At 37.0% G+C, this 19,863-nt stretch overlaps 1 protein-coding gene across 1 annotated transcript in view; it reads left to right on the top strand.

Annotated features, from left to right (window-relative positions):
* The window catches only part of phldb1b (pleckstrin homology-like domain, family B, member 1b), a 103,389-nt gene that overhangs the window by 63,270 nt on the left and 20,256 nt on the right, over nt 1-19,863 (top strand). Inside the window, exons 7-15 of the mRNA XM_088346082.1 lie at nt 5,807-6,109; nt 7,552-7,689; nt 8,178-8,315; nt 9,130-9,258; nt 12,778-12,933; nt 13,269-13,379; nt 13,512-13,601; nt 17,019-17,180; nt 18,175-18,315. Of these exons, the coding sequence (XP_088202208.1) occupies nt 5,807-6,109; nt 7,552-7,689; nt 8,178-8,315; nt 9,130-9,258; nt 12,778-12,933; nt 13,269-13,379; nt 13,512-13,601; nt 17,019-17,180; nt 18,175-18,315 (1,368 nt within the window). The remainder of the gene's footprint in view (nt 1-5,806; nt 6,110-7,551; nt 7,690-8,177; nt 8,316-9,129; nt 9,259-12,777; nt 12,934-13,268; nt 13,380-13,511; nt 13,602-17,018; nt 17,181-18,174; nt 18,316-19,863) is intronic.

The following is a 19,863-nucleotide window of genomic DNA, read 5'->3' as shown; positions in this document are numbered from 1 at the left end:
AAGACAAATTTTGCATGGGCACAATTTAGATGCCTTTGCGCAACCAGAATTTTAGACCGACTACAGTGCTGAACTGTCTGACTAAACAGGTACAATTGGCATCATTAAAATGCACTTTAAAATTTTGATCACAGCTGCACTGCTGAAGAAGATAAACAAAAAGCCTCCTGTGTAAACCAATTAATTTCTACTCCCTGATAATCACATACAGTATAATGTGCATTAATTAACCTGGTCAGAGTAGTTCCAGTGGCTGTGAACACTTCTTGTTGCATAAAATCTATGCTCCCCAATTGAGTCTTTATCTCTGTAAGACTCACAGCGCTCTTAAAACAGTAATAAATGTGTAGTGTGATTTCTTGTCTAGTATTGTTTTTTTTTTCTATCCAGAACGATTATTGCATTTGACAATTATACCTGCTATGCGAATGACTTTCAAGCTGCAGATGCATGTTTATTGGTCTGGAGTTTCTTTAAAAAGATCCAAGTTTGAGCTACATGTTATGTCAGCAGTATGTAATCTTTATGTAGGACAGCAGTGACTCCCTTTTCATGCAAGCAGATTTGTAATAACTCTTTCACATGCAAGAGTAAAGAGACTTATCTTAACCTTATAGTATTCAATTCAAAAGATTGACACTTGAACAACTGTTACACAAAAAGTCATACTTTCTGCTACAAAGCAGAAATCAACTCGAGCAACTATTTTTTAGTAATCTGATTTACATAATGGTAACGTTACCTATTTGGTTTGAAATAGACAGTTTACGGCATTTAAAATAATATTATGTTTATGGAGTACGAGTTAAAAGGCAAAATTCACCAGTTTTTATCCATCTATGGGTGCTGCCATTTTGAGAATGCTGTCGGGTGAATATAACATAACAAACATTCAGTATTGAGTTAACTTTTCTTTTTAAATAAATAAAAACAGTTATAAAGAAATCAAGGAAATGGGGAACAAAGCAAAAAGGAGCATGTGCACAAGGCAAAACAATGCCTTGTTTCAATGAAGGATTTTCAAACGTATAACTACAAATTTTGATTAGAAAATGGGTAACTAAAGTGTGTAATTTAGGGTGGAGCATACATGTATTTGGGGTTTGCACATGTTTACATGCTTTTTTTTTTTTTACATGCATGTGAAATGAGTCAATATTTCCTTGATACTTTTAATTGGTCTGTCACTCAAACCAAACTGTCTTTTTATCATCAATGGACCTAATTGCCCTCAGCTTTATTGTGAGGAACTATGGATATTAATATTTAATCATATGGCTTCATGTTTACTGCAAATTGTTTAGCTTGCCAGCTGATGCAACTGAATGTTCATTTTACACATTTCTATTTGTAGCCCTGAAACAATCCAGCAGCTATGGTCCATGTTTTTCAAGATTAAAAAAAAAGAATTATTTTTACATTCTAATTTAGGTAACTGGAAGCAAGATTCCATTGTAGAGAAAGAATCTCAGTCTAACATATTTCAGCTGTTTAAATGGCAACCAACCTCAACTTGGGCATCAACTCTCTGGTTTCATCTTGACACATCAGTGCTAGTGACATCTTTAAAGAGGACCAGCAGCTTATTATCCAGAGGGCTTGACTGCCACTAGAGAGGTTGCCTGTCTGACTTTGATGCATTTCTGTTCCACCACAGGGAAAAGGAGGTGAGCTCTGCGGTAGGGAGCTTAAAGCACTGTTATAAGAATAAATACAATGTCTCCTGTCAGGATCCTCTGGTTGTCAGGATCATCTGGTTGTTCCTCCACTGGGAACTCACTCAACATGTTGAACCCCCTAAAGCATAGGCACCTGATCATCAGTGGGATTTGTTTTTCAGATAACAGGTAGCAAAGGTAAATCTGCCTGCAGGTGTATGGAAAACAAGACTTTGTTGAAGCCTGTCTGCTCTATACATACAGTGCACTTGAAATTGCATAGCATTCCACAGTGTTCATCTATATCCTCACAAAGTACTGTAACTGCTAACTACCGTAAATTCCGGACTATAAGCCGCTACTTTTTCCCCTAACTTTCAACCCTGCGGCTTATTCAGTGATGCGGCCAATTTATGTAATTTTTCTAACGATGTTGGTTAAAAAGTTGATTAAAGAAAAAGGAGTTGCGTGAGTAAATGTGTTCTTCTGATATATTTTTCCCACCCTTACCTTTGGAAATATACACTTTTTTCCTTGGATTACTTTCAACGGGACCTGGACTCTGCAGGTCTGCATCAAACCTTAAGTACCGGTATCGTTTTCCGTTCATTTTGCCGGCTGTGATTTTTGGACTGTGGACTTTAATGAAGGACATTTAGTTTCAATCGCGGGACTTGAAGTCGGGTTTGGGTTAATTTTGTGTTTTGTGTTACACGTTTAAATGTGGGCGCATGCGGCTTATATACAGGTAATGAAAAATTAAATGATCTACATTTATATAGCGCTTTTCAAGTCAATGACTTCCCAAAGCGCTTTACAATGTGCTCCACATTTCCCAATAGCGGCCTTGCAGCCATGTAAGGCGCTAACCTGCTTATTGGGGGTATTAGGGGTTCAGTGTCCCACCCAAGGACACTTTGACATGTAACACAGACGAGCCGGGATTCGAACTGGGATCCCTTGATCCCAAAACGAGCGCTCGAGCTCCTGAGGTGCGGCTTGTGTATGTACAAAAACGGTTTTCCTCTTAAAATGTGGTGGGTACAGCTCATAATCAGGTGCGCTCTATAGTCCGGAATTTACGGTAGTGTAATAGGAAATTGACATTTGTTCATAGAGAAGGAAATGATGAAAACCTGAAAGAGGACAAGACAAAACAAGGCTCTATCTCAGGGGAGTAAATGCGCTAAAAGAGGCAGACACAAATTGTTGGGTATATGAATATAAAAAGTAATGTCAGCGATAAGAGACAAAAAGACGTGCAATATTTTAGTTGATTTTATATGTAATATAAGTGCTTTCAGTTTTCGTTTTTCGTTTTGTTTTCATGTTGCATTCTTCTTGGACCAAGTGAAACGTGAGGTCCAATTGAAACCAGTGGTATATCTTTAATCTCTACCATTACAGAGAATTACATGCTTCAGCAACAAATAAATATCTTTGCTGTCACGAAAATTGGAGTGAGTTTTCCCATTGAGAGAATAGCTATACCCAGACCCATAATGTTGGATGAGTGAACTTTGAACTACCCTTTTGTGCTGTAAATTGCTATATTTAAGGAGAAGAGCAAAATGTCTAGCATCTAATCATGTCCTCCTACTCAGCATCTGCTCAGAAACAGATTAGACCTTTAAGTGTTAACTCTTTTGGTAATGTGTCACAAGACATTTCATCAAAGCCACTCTTGTACTATCTTACTGACTAGAAAATATTCAGGGGAGCAATAAATCTTGTAGATTATGGCGATCAATTTCATGTTTATCAGCTGGATAGAGGCTTGGCCAAAACAAATTGTAACTTAAGGCGTCAAATTTGACTTACTGGAATTCCACATCTACTGTGCTATTTATTTAAAAATGTTTTAAAATTCTGTTGGTTTTAGGGGATTCCCAGGCTCGACTTGCACTATGTATGAAAAGATAGGGCAAAACTGTCACATGTTGATGCCCTGATGAGATTCATATTTTATTTGTTGAAAATTACAATTGTGTTCTTGTTGTGAAGTTTAGTGAAACCACTTGTGGTGAGAACAAACCACTTAATAGGTCTGCAGAATTTTCTAATCTAATTGATAGGATAAGCATTACTACACATGCTACTTCACTGATGTTTCTCCAAAATCATAGATATGGGGGGGTGTCCTGATTCAATTTTAAAATTGGAATACGGTCTAAAATAGGCCCCAAAACCATATAAATGTGGTCATATTTAATCCCAAATCCCTGATGTTAAACAAGCAGTCAGTTCCAGTTTCCGCTCCTATTTCTCTATTCAGCAGCGTTTGAATGTGGCATGCCGAAACTGTTGATTTTAAACTATTTTAAAACAGTTTGTCGTATAAAATTAGCTTTTCACATTGGTTATGTATAAACTTGAATTGAGAGGATTAAAATAAAGTTGCTAATTTGACTCTAGCAGCGGAACCAGAATCTTATTTGAACCACTTTGTGCCCAATTCTGAAAAATGAAAAAAACTGCATGTACTAGATCTGCCAATATCGGATCGGGTATTATAGGTATCAAACTACCTCGGAGCAGTGAAAAGGTTGCATCAGGACCCCACTAATATGATACTTTCTTGGAACACATGGAAATTGACACAATGCTGTACGTTGAGTTCATGAAGCTCATACAAAAGAAGCTATTGTCCAACAATGTTAAATGTATCAACACTGGTAAAAAAAGTGTCTTCAATTGTTTAAACGATGCTTTCATAGCCTCAGAATATCTACTGATGTGCCTTCAAAATATATACAAACTCATGAAGCTGTCTATAAACAGATCATGAAGTAAGATCCTTCACCCACTGCAGTGGACTTGGGAATGGTGGTGTAAATCCTCCACACATGAGTTTTTAGGAAGAGACTAGTGTGCTGGATCAGACTCAGACTCCAACTGACTCTGTGACCTTGCTTTGAGGCTGTGAAGGAATACCTAATTCCCAGAGTACTTCACTCTTCTTCTCACGTCTTAACTGGTACGTGAGTCGAATGATGACAACTGCACTTGGAAGATTTTGGATTTCATCACAAATGTTGATCACATGAGCAAACACCGAAAGGGTCTGTTGGGTGATAGGTTCTGTGCACACTAACACAGAATTCATTTCAAATAAAAATTACATTATGTTTTACTTATGCAAACAATGTGTCCTAAATGCTATGTGAAAAATGTTGATTATTTAATTTGTCCTGTAGTGGTTGTAGAGTAATATTAGGGATAACATTTTTCTAAAACTTTCTAAAAGAAACATTCTCCCAAAAAATTTTTTCAGGAACAATAATTTTTCATCCTCCTGAAAATGTAATGTTTTTGACTACAAGAGTCCAATCCAAAAATATGTTATACAGTAGTTTTAATTCAGGTATTTTCCACATATAAGGCGCACTGGACTATAGGGTGCTTAGCATTAACACTAAAGTAAAAGCTACTTTATTTATTCACGTATAACTGATGCATATTTTATAAACATACGGTATATAACGAAACAATGATTGCTCAGTCAATAAACTTTGCTGACCAAAATTCCAAAACTCTTTTTGTGAGACCACAAAAACCTAACCACTAAACCACTAGTTTAAGCTTCAACCTTCATCTTTAAAATACTTGTTTCCAGGTAAACTTCTGAGAAAAACGGCTTTTTGTGAAAGGATGCATTCTAAGCAGAACTTTAACCTGAGTGCTTTTTTTTTGCATTTGTGATACCTCCATTATCTAAAAAAAGCTTTCCATAAACACAAGAGCACTTTGCTGTTCAAGTGTTTTTAAGTGTGTTTTAATTTTTTAACTTTTCTTACCACACTGCTTCAACGCCTACTTGAGCACACGCTTACTCACTGGATACAGGTAACAATGCTAAGAAGTAGGGTATTCCTCGATGTGTGGACAAAGATCTGATCAAAGCCACCCCTGCCATTTAGTAGTGATTTTTTTTTTTACTGAACAGGGTTGATACTTACTCATGCGCTGTGCCAAACCCTTTATAAAACATATATTCTTTAAATAAATAAATAAATAAAAATACCCAACTTATTTTTATGTTTTGGCACTCGGGGACAAAGCTTCTGAAAGCGTATTTATACATTACGGCATTGAATGAGTTAACAATCACGTACTTAAGCTTGATCTGATGTTTTTCTTTGTTACAGGAACGACAGCGACTGGAGACAATCTTAAATCTCTGTGCCGAGTACAACAAAGGAGAGAGCACCAACCCGGACCCTCTCACCTTTGGCAAACCGAGCTTCCCCGGCGGATTTTCAGACGTGCAGGGCGCATCCATCGATAGCTTCCTAGCGGGTACATCCTCCTTGCGCCTGGCACAAAAAAATAGGGAGAGCGATGAGGAGAACCTGAAGGAGGAGTGCAGTAGCACAGAGAGCACTCATCAGGAGGTGAGGACATCTCCTGCTCCATGTACAGCATCAGCGCTGATCAATGGAGATAAACAGGTCAGAGGGAATGCCTCAGTTAAGTTTGGTCGGCATGCCGCAGCACAATTCAGCATGAGCAAAAATACTTCCTGGCATTACTCAAACAAGACGCTGGTGGACTTTCACTTTATCACAGAATCGTGAATTCAATTCCACCCATATAAAAGAAAAACACTACCCTGATAATTGTATGCTGTTTAATGTTATTATACACGGACGTTTGCTTGCACTTTTCTTTATTTTTGCACTGCGTTTACTTCAAACTTAGGTTGGCTCACGGGCTAGATCCAGACTTTCTGTTCTCAGGCTAGTAGTTTTCTTAGTATTATACTTTATCTTTCATCCTACTATAGTTGCCTACCCTACATATTATAATCACAAAGGACGGGATATTTTCTAAGCATAACGCGTTTATACACAAAGAATGGGAAAAAATTATTTTCATGTTTGGCACTGAATGTGTTGTGTGTGTGGATTATTTGAACAGTAAGTGAATGCAGTTTTCCACCTGAACCAACTCACAATGCTAATGCAAACTAAAGTGGGAGCTATAAAAAAATTGCCTTTATTGGCATATTGGTTAGAAATGAATACAAACTACAAATTCAATAAAAGTCTAGTCAGTGCATGGGCAATAAGATTAAAGTACAACAGATGAAACTACTAAGCTGGGCCAACTACTGTAAAGCTGAGAGTATATCCTTGACTGCCTTCTAGCGGCCAGATAAATCATTTAAGTATTTAAAAAAGCCCAACTTTTGATGTACTCCAGGGTATGGCCCGTTGGCCATATGTTTGCTTTGCATCATAACATCTTAAAACCACTAAAAAGTGGCCAATTAAATCAAATCACTGTTAAGTTCCTTCTTATAAATACTTTTGGGGTTTCACTAATTACTTTATTTACTCAGCATGTGTGCATAATAATAAAAATAATCGTTGTTTTTTTTTTTATTAGGTGAGCTTTGGCCTTATGGAATAGTTAATTCCAATGAAGTATCCATCTGCACCTTTGCTTATATTTATTATTGATTTTTATTCTGTAGTCAAAATCACACTATTTTTAACAAGTATTTTTGTTGCTACATATGTTATAGAGGTAATTGTGTATGGTTTTCTACTTGGAATGAAATTATTCAGTGCCCCTGGAATATGTTTGGGCCTTTTCATACATTTTACAGAAGTCTCAAGAGAGCTCAAAATGAGATGCTACAGTGGTGTGCTCCTCAAACCTGGAAGACTTTTTAATTCTAATAACCATGTTAGAAACATGGAGACTTCACCTTTTTTTGCAAATTTGCTCAAAATTGCATGGTTTTATTTGAGGACAACTCCAATTATGTATGTTTTTGTTTGCTTAATTATGAATTTTTGGCCCGGTTTAACCAATTTAGTTTGTTTTTTTTGTTAGACCTGGTTTTACATACATGGAGTTGAATAGTCTTTCCATCTGTTTACAGCACGAGGATGTGGCAAACTCAGAAAGAACAGAACTGGACTACCTGGAGGAGGAACGAGTGCGTGTTGTTGCTAGGCTCGATGAACTCAAAACTCGCCTGATGGAGGTGGAGCAACAATACCAAGAGTCAAAACAAGAGGTAGATTATTGAAGCGAGCCCTGAACAGAAATTAAGAATTTAAAATCCCTTAGGTATAAATGTTTGGGAATGTCTACCAAAGTCTCAGATGAAGCATTAAGAAAAATATCAGAAAAACAGATTTGCAGCATATTGAATCAAAACCAGAATTTGAAGCTGGAAAATCAAATAATCAGCCAATTAATCATTATTCAACAAGGCAGGTTTTAAGTTCCTTACCTGTAAAAATATAAAAAAAACCCTTTAAAATGTAATGATATAACACATTAAAATGCCTACTAAATAATTGATATTTATAGATATGTTGGATTTGACTTGGCTGGATTAATATTCATGTGAATTGTATTTAATCTCACCTCTTAGTACTGTGCCTTTGCTGTTATTGATTGTTCATAATGACAGTATTTTTTTCAATATATATAAATTCTATGCATCAGTTGCATGTTAATAAGAATAATCCCAAATTTGTGATTTTTCTTCTTGCCTAGGCTGAAATGGAGCGGGCCTTGCTGCAAGGAGAGAGACAGGCAGAACTGGACCAGATTGAAGCCGAGACGGACATCATCAGTCAGCTTCAGCGCAAACTCGACGAACTGGAAATTGCCATTCAGCGAGAAAAAGACAAGGTACAAATCATTTCAGAGAGATCAGTATTCTGATTGCAGACAAAATGAAAACAATCAATGATTAAGATTCAGAATATTTTATGTCAGTGTTAAAAGACCAACGAAATTCTGTGCTTTTAAGGGAGCACAAATTTCAAATCCTATTGGTTTATCGCTTATGGCGTTATTTTTTTAGGCTGTTCTCTCCTCAGCAAGATATCATTTTGTTATATTTCGAAGGCATTTAAATGAATGTTGAATACCTGCTTGCATGATCTCAGGTCTCTTTTTCTGATTCTAACTGCTGTTTGATTGGCATCTCTCTAAACTCCTAATTTCACTTATGCTTCTTCAAATTCGCTTGCTGCTCGGCTGATCAAGGTTTTTTGTTTGTTTATTTTTTTATATCTTTACAACTTGCATGCAAACATCTATGGTTCTTTGTTTCTGTTGCAAATTTCCATTGCAAATAGGCCTCTAGGGAGTGTGCTGGGGCTTCTAAAAGCACTGAATTCTCCTTTGCTTACGTCTTTGAGGCTAAACAGTTGGAAGGAAATGAAATGGATCACCTCTGTATTTAATTTGTCAACTTCCTGATTCCTCTTTTACATTATGTCCAAGTCATCTGTGGCAATAATGCAAATTCATTTTTAGTGTAAAGCAATCGATGACGAACAAAATTGTATTTTTACTGGTCACATGTCAACATTTGTACTTGCATGGCGTGAATATTGAGAGGTGTTTTTCTCTTCATCTTTCTCTCCCATTTTTTTTTCCTGTCCTTATCTCTATCACGTCCATGGTCTGTGTGCGTATGTGCACGATGTCTTTCTAGGAAAGGGCTAATGTTGAGGCCGAACGACGGGCCCTGCAGAGACTTCAGGAGGGCCACGCTGAACTGAAGAACCAGCTGCATAACTGTCCCGAGTCCCTGCGCGAACAGTTGCAGGAACAATTCAAAAGGGTGGGTCGTCGTTACCCCAACCCTCCATAATACATTAGAGTGTTACAATATGAATTCTTGCAATTATGGGGGTGCAACCCAAAATGTTTTTTTTTTCATTTAATTGATTTATTCAATTTGTTTTTACTTATTAATTTATTGTTTATTTATCCATTAAATATAAAGCTATGTGAGGAGCGTTATATGTTCTTTGCCTTCACCACAAAACGTGCTATTATTCATTGTGACAAGTGTTCATGAGGTGTGGGGAATTGTAGGGCATAAGATGATACGGTAAAAAATATAACTACATTTAAAATCGAAAATAAAATGTGTTTCATATATTTTAGCCACGGTTATTTTATAATTTTGAGTGATTCAGTGCTCTCACTCAGAATATGGGCACACACACCGTGTTGATATATTTAATTGTAGTGAAAATCTGCACAAATAACCAGGGTTGGGTAGGGTTACTTTAACTGGATTACTTTCAATTACTTTTGGATTACTCCAATACCAAATATGCTAATAAAAAACAAAAGAAACTAAATATGAATAAAATTATGACTCACAACACATGGTAAGCTTTCTCTCCTGGCTTTGATCTCTTTGATCGCCGGCAAAACTAACATAAAATGCGACAGAAACAAAATGAAAATATATCCAAACAGCTTTCCAACATCATTTTTGCCGTTCCATGTATTCCGTTACTCCCCAAGCCTGCACAAAATTTAGTCATTTTATTCATATTTAGTTTATTTTGTCTTTTAGTAGCATATTTGGTATTGAAGCAATCCAAAAGTAATTGAAAGTAATCCAGTTAAAGTAACCCTACCCAACCCTGCAAATAACCTTCCAAATCTTAACTTGGATCATAGTCAGATAGAGGATTGTGGATTTGGTCTAATTTCTTTGGGGAATTTAAAAAAAAAAAAAGACAAGCCAACGACATTTTTAGAAATGTCGCCGGAAAAAAACTTCTGAATATATATTAATATAGTATCCAAAAAAATACAAACGGTGTAAGTCTCTGCTTATGTTTGCAAATGAATCCCTTACGGTTAGTGTGGGAAAGTTTAGTCCATCCATCAGTTTTGAATTCATTGAATTGAATTGTACTTATTCCCATTGATAACAATCTCATAAACATTGTTTGCAACGAAATGAGGTACGGTTCTCCAGGATAAACAAATAGAAAAAAGACTTAAAAAATGAAAAACAAGATAAGAGATTGTTAGGATAAATAGGCAAAACTATTTACAAGGTTATGTTTGGAGACTGGCCTAAATTGTAATTATAGAGCTATTAAAGATAGTGCAAGTTGATAAATAAGATATGAGTAGTGATTTTTTTTCAATGCTTCTGTAAAGATATATATCTTTCACTGTTTTGTACACTTGTTTAGGGTGGTGATGGCCCTGGGGAAGAAACTGCCTCTAAGCCCGTCGATTTAGTCTTTGCTTTAAAGACTTGTTATACTAAAAAAAGTAACGACTGCAAGAAAAAAAAAATCCATCCAACCTTAAAAAAGAAAGCTGAAACACAAATGAGTATGAAATGAAAAAGCTAAAAGAGCACATGGTCTTTGTAGTTTAATTTCTGAACTTTAAAGCAAGGTCGCAAAGTAACCCACCCCCACATTTGACATACCCTTTTGAAAATGCCACACTCTTGTGTGTAAACCTCAAAGCAACTTCTAAAGACCTTGCAGTTCAGCTATGCCAAATAAACGTGAGTCTATAAAGAAGTCAGGATGACACAACATGCTATTGGTTTTATGTGAGATGTTGTAGCGGCTGCTTCAACTGATCTGGTCGTATAACACACACTGATCGTAGCTTAGTGATGGCAAACTCTTATAGAAAACTGACACACTTTAGTGGGCTTTACTGCCATTAACACGAGGAAATTTCTCCCTTTTGTTACCACACAAACATGTTCCTGCAAGTCCAAAGTTGAAATATGCAAATGGTATTTGATAACTTCAACTCCTGCAGAGGTAAAATGTGCTTCTAAATCGTCGCATTGCATGCGTTGTTCTGATCTGCATAGTCAGAAAATTGTCATGGCTAGCTTGCCTGTGTTAACTGCCTACTAATCAATTAACATGGATCAAAACTAAAACCTTACTGTGCTTTCCTTCACCATCATCCAGTTATTCAAATGACTGTTGGTTCAGAGGTAAAAGGTCTTTGGGGTTTTCTAGGCTATAAAGACAACTCATGTTTTTCTCTACAGACATTGGAAGTCAACACACAATGTTTCTTAACTATATTCCCTGTGCTTTCACTAATCCAAAAATGACATTCTGAGTCATATTATAAAGTAAAAATCCCACAGCAAAATCTACCTGATTTCAAAGGCAGAGTAAATAAACTTGGTCCTTGAGGGCTGTGGTCCTGTACCGTTTGGAGGATCAGCTTTAGCTGGCTCCACAGAAGCTTGAAAAATACCCTTATCATTTCGAATCACCCTTTTAAGTGCAAAGAAACTCTTACATATGAGCTCTGTTGAGGCAACAACTACGATGCCAAATTTAGGTTTAAAATAAGGGAGCCGTGATTTTTCCCTTGCAATGAACAAATTGAATGTAATTTTTTTTCCTTCAACAGCAAGTGGGCACAATGCTTGTCTCCAAGATGGATGAAAACAGGTGGATTTTGTGTTTTATAAATTAGAGCCACTATTCTAATCAGAATACTGTTTTTGGAGTAGCTGGGACATTAATCTATTCATGTAATTCCTGGATAAAAAAAATATTAATATTTAATATATAATATATAATCATGTTTTGTTTTTCCGGTGATGATTACTCTAGCGTGATTAAATACCATTGAAGAAAAATAATTAAATATAAAAGTGCTAGTTTTGGTTTCAAGAGCTCCTAAATCGAGCATCGTTTAATCTACGTTGAAAATGAGTAGTCTTCTTCTACATCTGAAACTTGTACCTTTTCCTTATTTGCTGAGCGTTGTCTAGCATTGTCCTCTTTGCCTTAAACTAGCATTGTTTTCCTCTACTAAAATAACTAGCTTCTTTTCCGCTGAAATCCAGTGTTGTGTTCTACTGCGGAGAAAGCTAGCATTGTGTATTTCTATCTTGAAAAGTAGTCAAATGAATGTCAAATTATTATATAAACCGCTAAAGAATCTGCCTTTTTTACCGAATTATGCATTTTTTCCCTTGTTAGATTTTTATTTTTTTATACCCAATTTTTCTGAGATAATCGAGTTTTTCAAAACTGAGTTAGAGGCTGTTGTAACTTCCCCTTCAAAACTGTATTCATGTCCATAATGTCTAGAGCTATAATTTCTAGGTTACACATGTACAAATGTGTTCTTTTACGGTGCATTGAATTAAAACACATGCAAATGTTTGCAAAAAAAAAACGTTATTCAAGAACTTTCAAATGTCATTATAACTCGTAAAAACTTGAAAGCCAAATGCAAAAACCAAAGTGTTGTGTTTTCTGCACACATGCTGTCTAAAAAAATGTTCAAATTGAGCTTGGTGGTGATGTCCCATGTGGCTGCTTGTTAGGATGGAGAAGCTCTAGAAGCTGGCACCAAGAAGTTTGAGGATCTGGAGTTTCAACAACTTGAGCGAGAAAGCAGCTTGGAGGAAGAAAGAGAAACAATGAGCCAGCAGTTACTGCAGGAGAGAGCAGAATACCACAGTGCTGTGGCTAAGAGAAAGGTATGGAAACCTACAACAAAAAAAATTCTTGGGGTGGATGAATTGTCCAATTTACTGGTGCAAACATCAGGTGCTTTTCATTGAGATGAAGATATCTTATCACATAAAAATGATGGAAAAGGGAAGTAATAATCGCACTTATCTTAAGTATTGCCTACACACACATTCACATCAAAGTTACGAGCGCAGTAAGTACCAGAAACTGTGATTTATTGGAATCCTTAAAAGCTTTCAAACTGAGAGTCCTTTTTAAAAATGTATCTCCCTCCGGGGCTCAATAGGATTGCATTAGTCGCACCGTTAGCTTGCTATGACATTCATTTTTGCTCATTCAGGAGAAAGTGTCTGCTTTGGAAAAACAGGCCCACCAGCTTGGCCTGCAGGCATCTCAGGAATGCGAGCGTCTCGCCAAAGACAGGACCCTCACGCTGCAAATGCTCCAAAAGGTTCAACATTTAAATGCGGAATTATTGCAAAAATGTTCATAAAAGGTTTGCTGCAGACTTGGTAGCAAATCTGATTGAATGCACTTTTATCCGCGGAGGAATTGTTTCCTAAGACTTGTCTTTGTGATGCAGGAGAAGGAGCGACTATCTGCTTTGGAGCAGCGGTACTACAGTTTAACGGGAGGAAAGAGCTTCCCGAAGTCCCCTACAGCCATGAGAGAAGTAAGATTTCATGTTGTTGTTATCCGTAGAAAGCCATAAACACCAGGCTGCATGGGTGATTGATGGCAGAGTCTTGCGTTGATGTTCTTTTCACTGCAGATTTCCTTTAAATTGCTTGTTGATTTTTAAGAGCTTTTTCATCTTGTATATATTACCCCTTAGCAGTATATTTTAAGTAAGCCTTTTTTTTTATTACAACGGAGGCAGTAAACTTAAAGGTGGTGTATGTAACTTATAATACTTGCTGACACCGTCTCCTGGCTGAAATCATCATTGCAGCTCCTTTTGTTCCGCGTGCAAGTATGTGAAATGCTTAGATGGGCTCAAATAAACTCTTCCTTTTTCATCTTTTGGGGGGTTTGTGTTGGCATTTGGACTATCTGAAACAGTTCTTTTCGTACTTTCTCCATTTTTAACCAACAAATAAAGAAAACCTTTACCAAAAACATTATATCCCTCCGTCAGGATGAGTCTTGCCAAAAACTAATAAACAAATACATAAAATGAATGGAAATGTGTAACATTGTGGTGCCTATTTTTTTAGGTTCACAATCATAATGCATTAAGTTGAAAATGAAAATACTAGAAGTAAAAGGGTCATTAGAATAATGTGACTTTTCAAATACATCTATAAGCTTACTTTTCTGGTTGTTTTCTTATGTAATCTCCTGAATTTAAGACTGCTCCTCCCTTCTTTAAGTAAAAATATAGCTTACATTATCATATACATTTAAACTGGTTTGCACCTTTCAATTACAAAAAACATCTTTGTTAATCTCCAAAATTTAGTTTTTTTTTCAATCTTAGAAGAAAATAAATGAAAATAGGGGTAATTTCTAACTTAATTAGAAGTCCTAATACTAAAAGAATCGCATAACTTATTAAATCACCCTCTTATATTGATTAGGTATACCTAAACTATAATATTTTGTTCGGACATCTACCTACCTACCGACCGACCGACCTACATACCTACCTACCTACCTACCTACCTACATACCTACCTACCTACCTACCTACCCTGGTCATATCCCTCGAGAGGGGTGACCTACAGCAAGAACAACACATACAAAAACAAAGAAAATTAAAAAGTAAAAAGGAGCAAAAAAACACACAAAAAAAAATTCTGGACCATGGCCAAACCAAATGCCCAAACACCCAAAGAAGTTAAGCACCTCGGCACCCAAGTTGGTCATGCTTTCGTCCCTCCAGATTAAACGGGACACAAGAAAGCGGCCATGTCATTCGGGTCAGGGTGACACAACTCTTTTGTTACACAGCAGGGCTCGACAGCTTTCACTGGCTTACCCCTGTCGCATCATACGGGTGCCCTGCCCATCCCTTAGAACGAGTCCAAACATCCCACTATCCTTTTACAACACCTCTCCACTCATTCCTATCACCAACAAAAGCTCCCACTTCCACTATATTTAGACCTCTTTCCTGCAGTGCACTCATTCGGACTTAGTTTGAAAGAGTATTACATTACAACACACTCAAGTACACTAAAAGTTCAAACTTCCACATTTACTATTTTTTCTTAGGTAAACTCGAATACACTCGATTAATTATTCAGTACCTCTGATGTATAACTTTATTGTAACACACCCTATTGCCAAATGTATTTAAGGGCTACACCAAAAAAACTCGTAGAACTTGACAAAAATCCCAATTGTTACCTGTTAGGAAACTTTTGCTTAGTAGCTGACATTTTATGAGCTGCTCCCTCCCAGAAGTCCCTCTACAAAGCCTTCCTTTTTTATATAAACACCCCCACACCTCCTGCCGCTTTCTGTCGGTTGCACCGTAGTAGCTTAACAGAGGTAACCAGTTTGCACCTCCCGTTGTAATGCTTACACTGTTCTCATCACTCTCCACATCGTTAACGTCCCGTTCACTGTACGACTCCCGCAGCGATCATCTGGTTTGCTGTCGGACATAAACAACGAAAAAAACTTCCCTGTCTGGCCATTAAAAACTGACTCTTTGTTGCCGTTACCTTAAACAAAAGCACAATTCTTTTGTTTTGAGGAGACTTTGCAGAGCAACGAATTGCGCTTTAGTTGCAATAAGTCTACATATTAATTAAGTGATGGAAAATTTTGCTGCTGCTTAATCTAAGTACCACTTATTGTTTCTCATGCTGTCTTGATTTTTTTGTGGCGGGTGTAAAGCATTTCGATTTCTGGCAGTCAAGACACCTCACACCTGCTCTAATGTGCTTCGCCTTCCCTTTACCATTTGATGTTATGTTGCTACCTCTGCTGGTTATCTGTTAATTAAATACAAAGAGTTGAAAGACCAGTCATCACTGTAATTTTATTTTTAAATTTTAGTAGGTTTAAAATGACGTAGGCATGATTATAAGAGCATAAATTATGTACCCTATTTTCCGAACTAAAATGTGTACCTAAAAACCACAAATTGGCCTAAAATCGGAAAGTGCGCCTTGTATACCAGAGAATACAGTGGATATAGTTGAAAATGCATAGAGTATATGTGTGTGTTACTGCACGAGTTTTTATATACACCTCTGTCAATTAATCAATAATTATCACTGGCCCAAATCGCATACACACATCGGGATTCGAATCCATTGCAAAAGACTGAATCAGAAAACAGAGAGTCTTTCAACAAAATTCTATTCAAGCTCTTTTAATCAGTGTTTCTGGCACAGTGAGTAAAAATAGTGTCAAACTGGGATAAGCTTTAATGGCTTTTTGTATGTCATATATACCATTGGTGTTCTATACTTTATGTTGATAATATGTGTATCATTTGCCCTCATGTAGGTTAATAGTCTGTAATAATAGTTTGCAATAGTCTTTGATCTGTACAGCCCTTTGAGACTCTTTGTGATTAAGGGCTATACAAATAAACATGACTTGACTTGTTCTAGGGGTCAAGTGTAGGGCTCCTTACCGCCGCGATCCGGGTTCGATTCCCGCTGCAATCAATGTTTCGCAATTTTAATCGGCAATAATAACTAAGTGGGTAAAGAGCCCGACAATTATACACAAATAAACACTGTAGCTCTCACAGTAGTCTCAATTTCATGCGCCTTATAGTCTGGTGTGTCTTATATGAATAAAATATGAGAAAATACTATTTTTTGTCGGCTGCGCCTTATAAACGGTTTTTGAAGTAAAACAAGAAAAGTAAAATATGCAAAATCCTCTTTAATGGCAAGTGCCTGATAATTTTGACCTTGTTTTAGTACTGATTTTATTTTAATTATTTTACGACAAATATCTCATCGGCCGTTATGGATTCCGAATCAGGTTTATTGTTAATTTTTAGCTGTGTTGTGTTGCAAGATATTCTTTGTCCCCTTTCCTGGACTTGAGTCACTTTTTGCTGATGTTTGTCCTCATTTTCTTTCTTACTCCTGGTGTATCCTCGTATGTGTTTGGGAAGGAATATATGACAGTGAGCCAGTTGAGTGATATGTATGGAATGCCCAAGGTGGATTCCTCTCCCACCTTCCCACTTCGCCATCCCCTGCAGTCTGATGCTGTTGATGCAAGCCGCTCCTGCCTGTCCTCTTCTCCTGGTTCTTCTTTGTCTTTCCCTTTAGAGGTGTGTGCCATCCGTATTCGTCTTTTGAACTTACAATTCCCTCGCCGGCCTCTATGTTTGACACAATTCAATATGTCATTCTCTATTTTGCATTTACCCTATAATTTCTATAAGTAATTATATAACTTTTTGACAGTCTGATATTTCATTTTGTATTCAACTATATTTTTGTATTAAATAATCTGAAGTCTTTTGAAAACTTCAAACATTGCAATGCAAATAAGCAGCACTCATCTGTGTTGCACCAAAACTAGTACCTTATTTTTCCGCACTATAAGGCGCACCCCAAAAACTACACCCCCTGCCGCGCATCCCTATATCTGGGTCCAACTGTGGCTCCTCCAAGTTTCGGGGTTGGGTCAGGCTCTAGCTTTAGACCTTACTTCTCATTTCAACCCGAGTTCATCTGAACATTTTGTAAGGATACTCCTTGCAAGGATATTATTTATAAGTCCTAAATAATTAGGTAAAATATGTGTGTGCCGAATTGTTACATAGGGCATCTTTAAGTTACTCAAAGAGGTTTAACTTTTCCACCTTTATCTTTTCTGAGAATATTCTAATCAACATTATTTTTTAAAAAAGTCTTTTCACCCAGTAAGTGCCTGGAGTGATTTGTAATTCTGCTCAAGGAGGAATGGCACTTTTTAATTCAAACTGCAGGGGAGATACATTAAAGGAAAGATTAAGTACAACAGAACAGGAGGAACATGTTAATGCTACTGTGAGAAAGTGGGCCATTGCAGTAGACACGTAGAATTAAGAAATGTAAAACAGGGATATAGTGGCTGGAGGGTATAAAAGCATTCAACAGTTGATAGGAACAACGTGTTGGAGATATTTATGGATCCATTTTAAAGCATGACAAAAAAAAGTTTCATCCTTTCTGTTTAAAATGCTTTCTAATCTTTGCATTTTTCCCTTTCACTTTCTTTCCTGTCCCACACATCTGTCACTTTCTTTCTCTGCTGCTGCAACCTGATGGACTCTGCAGTACCAATGTGAGGGCATCAGGCCTCCACTGCCAAAGCTAGATTTAGATCAGTGGTACCGGGATCTTTTGGTGGGTACAAGCCAGGTCTGGTCGCCCTCCTTGCCAGCAAAATCGCTGTCGGGCCGCAGGTCTGCGCTCCAGGTATAGGGTCTTCTTTCTCTTTTTCATTTATCTTGTTTTCTATGCAAGGTTAAACTTGCAATTCACATTTGCAAAGACATCTCTATGTGTAAATGGATCAGGGCACAATTTTCATGAATGACTGAAATAAGATTTGGTGGCCCAGAGGCAGATTAAATTGGTGGAAGAAAATCTGTACCGTAGAATAGCAGCGTAGTTTTAAACTCATACATTAAAACCTCCCAAACTTACGTGATTGAATCAGATATCAAACTGCTCAGATAATGTATGGAGCTGCAAAAACAATCTAACTTGGTACCTTACTATTGCATCTTCACAGAAAGCAATGAGTATTTAATATGAGAAAAATAACAAACTTTCCTACAGAAGAACAAGAACAACGCAAAAATTGTACTCTATTACTTGCAATGGACCAAAATTGTGGAATGGCTTGGGAAATGACTGTAAAAACTTGTCAAGGCTTCACTCCTTCAACACAAAGCAAAATTGATTCAAGGTTAATTAATGAATCCTATTAGAGGTACTAAATCATTCTGACCCTTCGTTATACAAATTCATATTGTCAAAAAATTTACCATGAATGAGTGAGAAAATAATACAACAAATAAAATTAACCAGAAAGATACAGGCAGTGCCTAGTAAAAGTATTGCTCCCCCAAAAACTTTTGTCATTTTGCCACATATCAGGCTTTAAACTTAAAGTTAAAAAACAGAGTATTTAAGTATTTTAAGATTGAACAATATACGAGATACACTTTTGAAGTGGAACAAAACTATTTCAACATTTTATATAATTGCAACCCACGTACTGAAAATTAGGTTTTCTCAGCTCAGCCAACTGACTCCAAAAGTTCCCTGATGACTTCTGAATGATCCAATGTTGACCCATATGACTAACAAAGGCAGAGTGCACCTGTGTCTCAGTTTAAACTAACCTGATGTGATGAACTCAGAGGTCTGTGAAAGGAGCCATTGGCATTATGAAGACCAAAGAACACACCAGGCATGTCTGGAATAACGTTGAGTAAAAGTTAAAAGCAGGAATCTGATACAAGAATATTTCACAGCATTTAGACATCTCCCAGAGCACTCTGCGAGCAATAATATCAGAATGAAGAGAGCATAAAACCACTGCAAACCTACCAAAACCTTTGTTTTCCTCCAAACTTTCGGCCCAAACAATGAGAAAACTAATTAGATAAGCAAACAAGAGGCCCGTAATCACATTCAATGACCTGCAGGCATACACAGCCGAGTTTGGACTATCTGTGGATAAGACAACTATTGGTCGGACTCTGCATGAATCTGCCCTTTACGGAAGAGTAGCAAAAAGGAAGCTCTTTCTGAAAGAATCCCATAAAAAGGCCTGTTTGTTGCTTGCAAGAAGTCACATGGGAGACGCAAATAACACGTTGATCAAGGTGCTCTGTTCTGATTAAACCAAAATTGAACTTTTTGGTCTGAATGCAAAGCATTACCTTTGGTGTAAGAGTAACACTGCGTATCACTCTGAAAACACCATCTCCACTGTCAAACGTGGTGGCAGCA

This window comes from Urocampus carinirostris, chromosome 10, assembly GCF_059441175.1.
Source record: "Urocampus carinirostris isolate Australia breed hairy pipefish chromosome 10, RoL_Ucar_1.0, whole genome shotgun sequence".
Taxonomy (NCBI): Eukaryota; Metazoa; Chordata; class Actinopteri; order Syngnathiformes; family Syngnathidae; genus Urocampus; species Urocampus carinirostris.
This window is presented reverse-complemented; position numbering and strand designations above follow the sequence as displayed.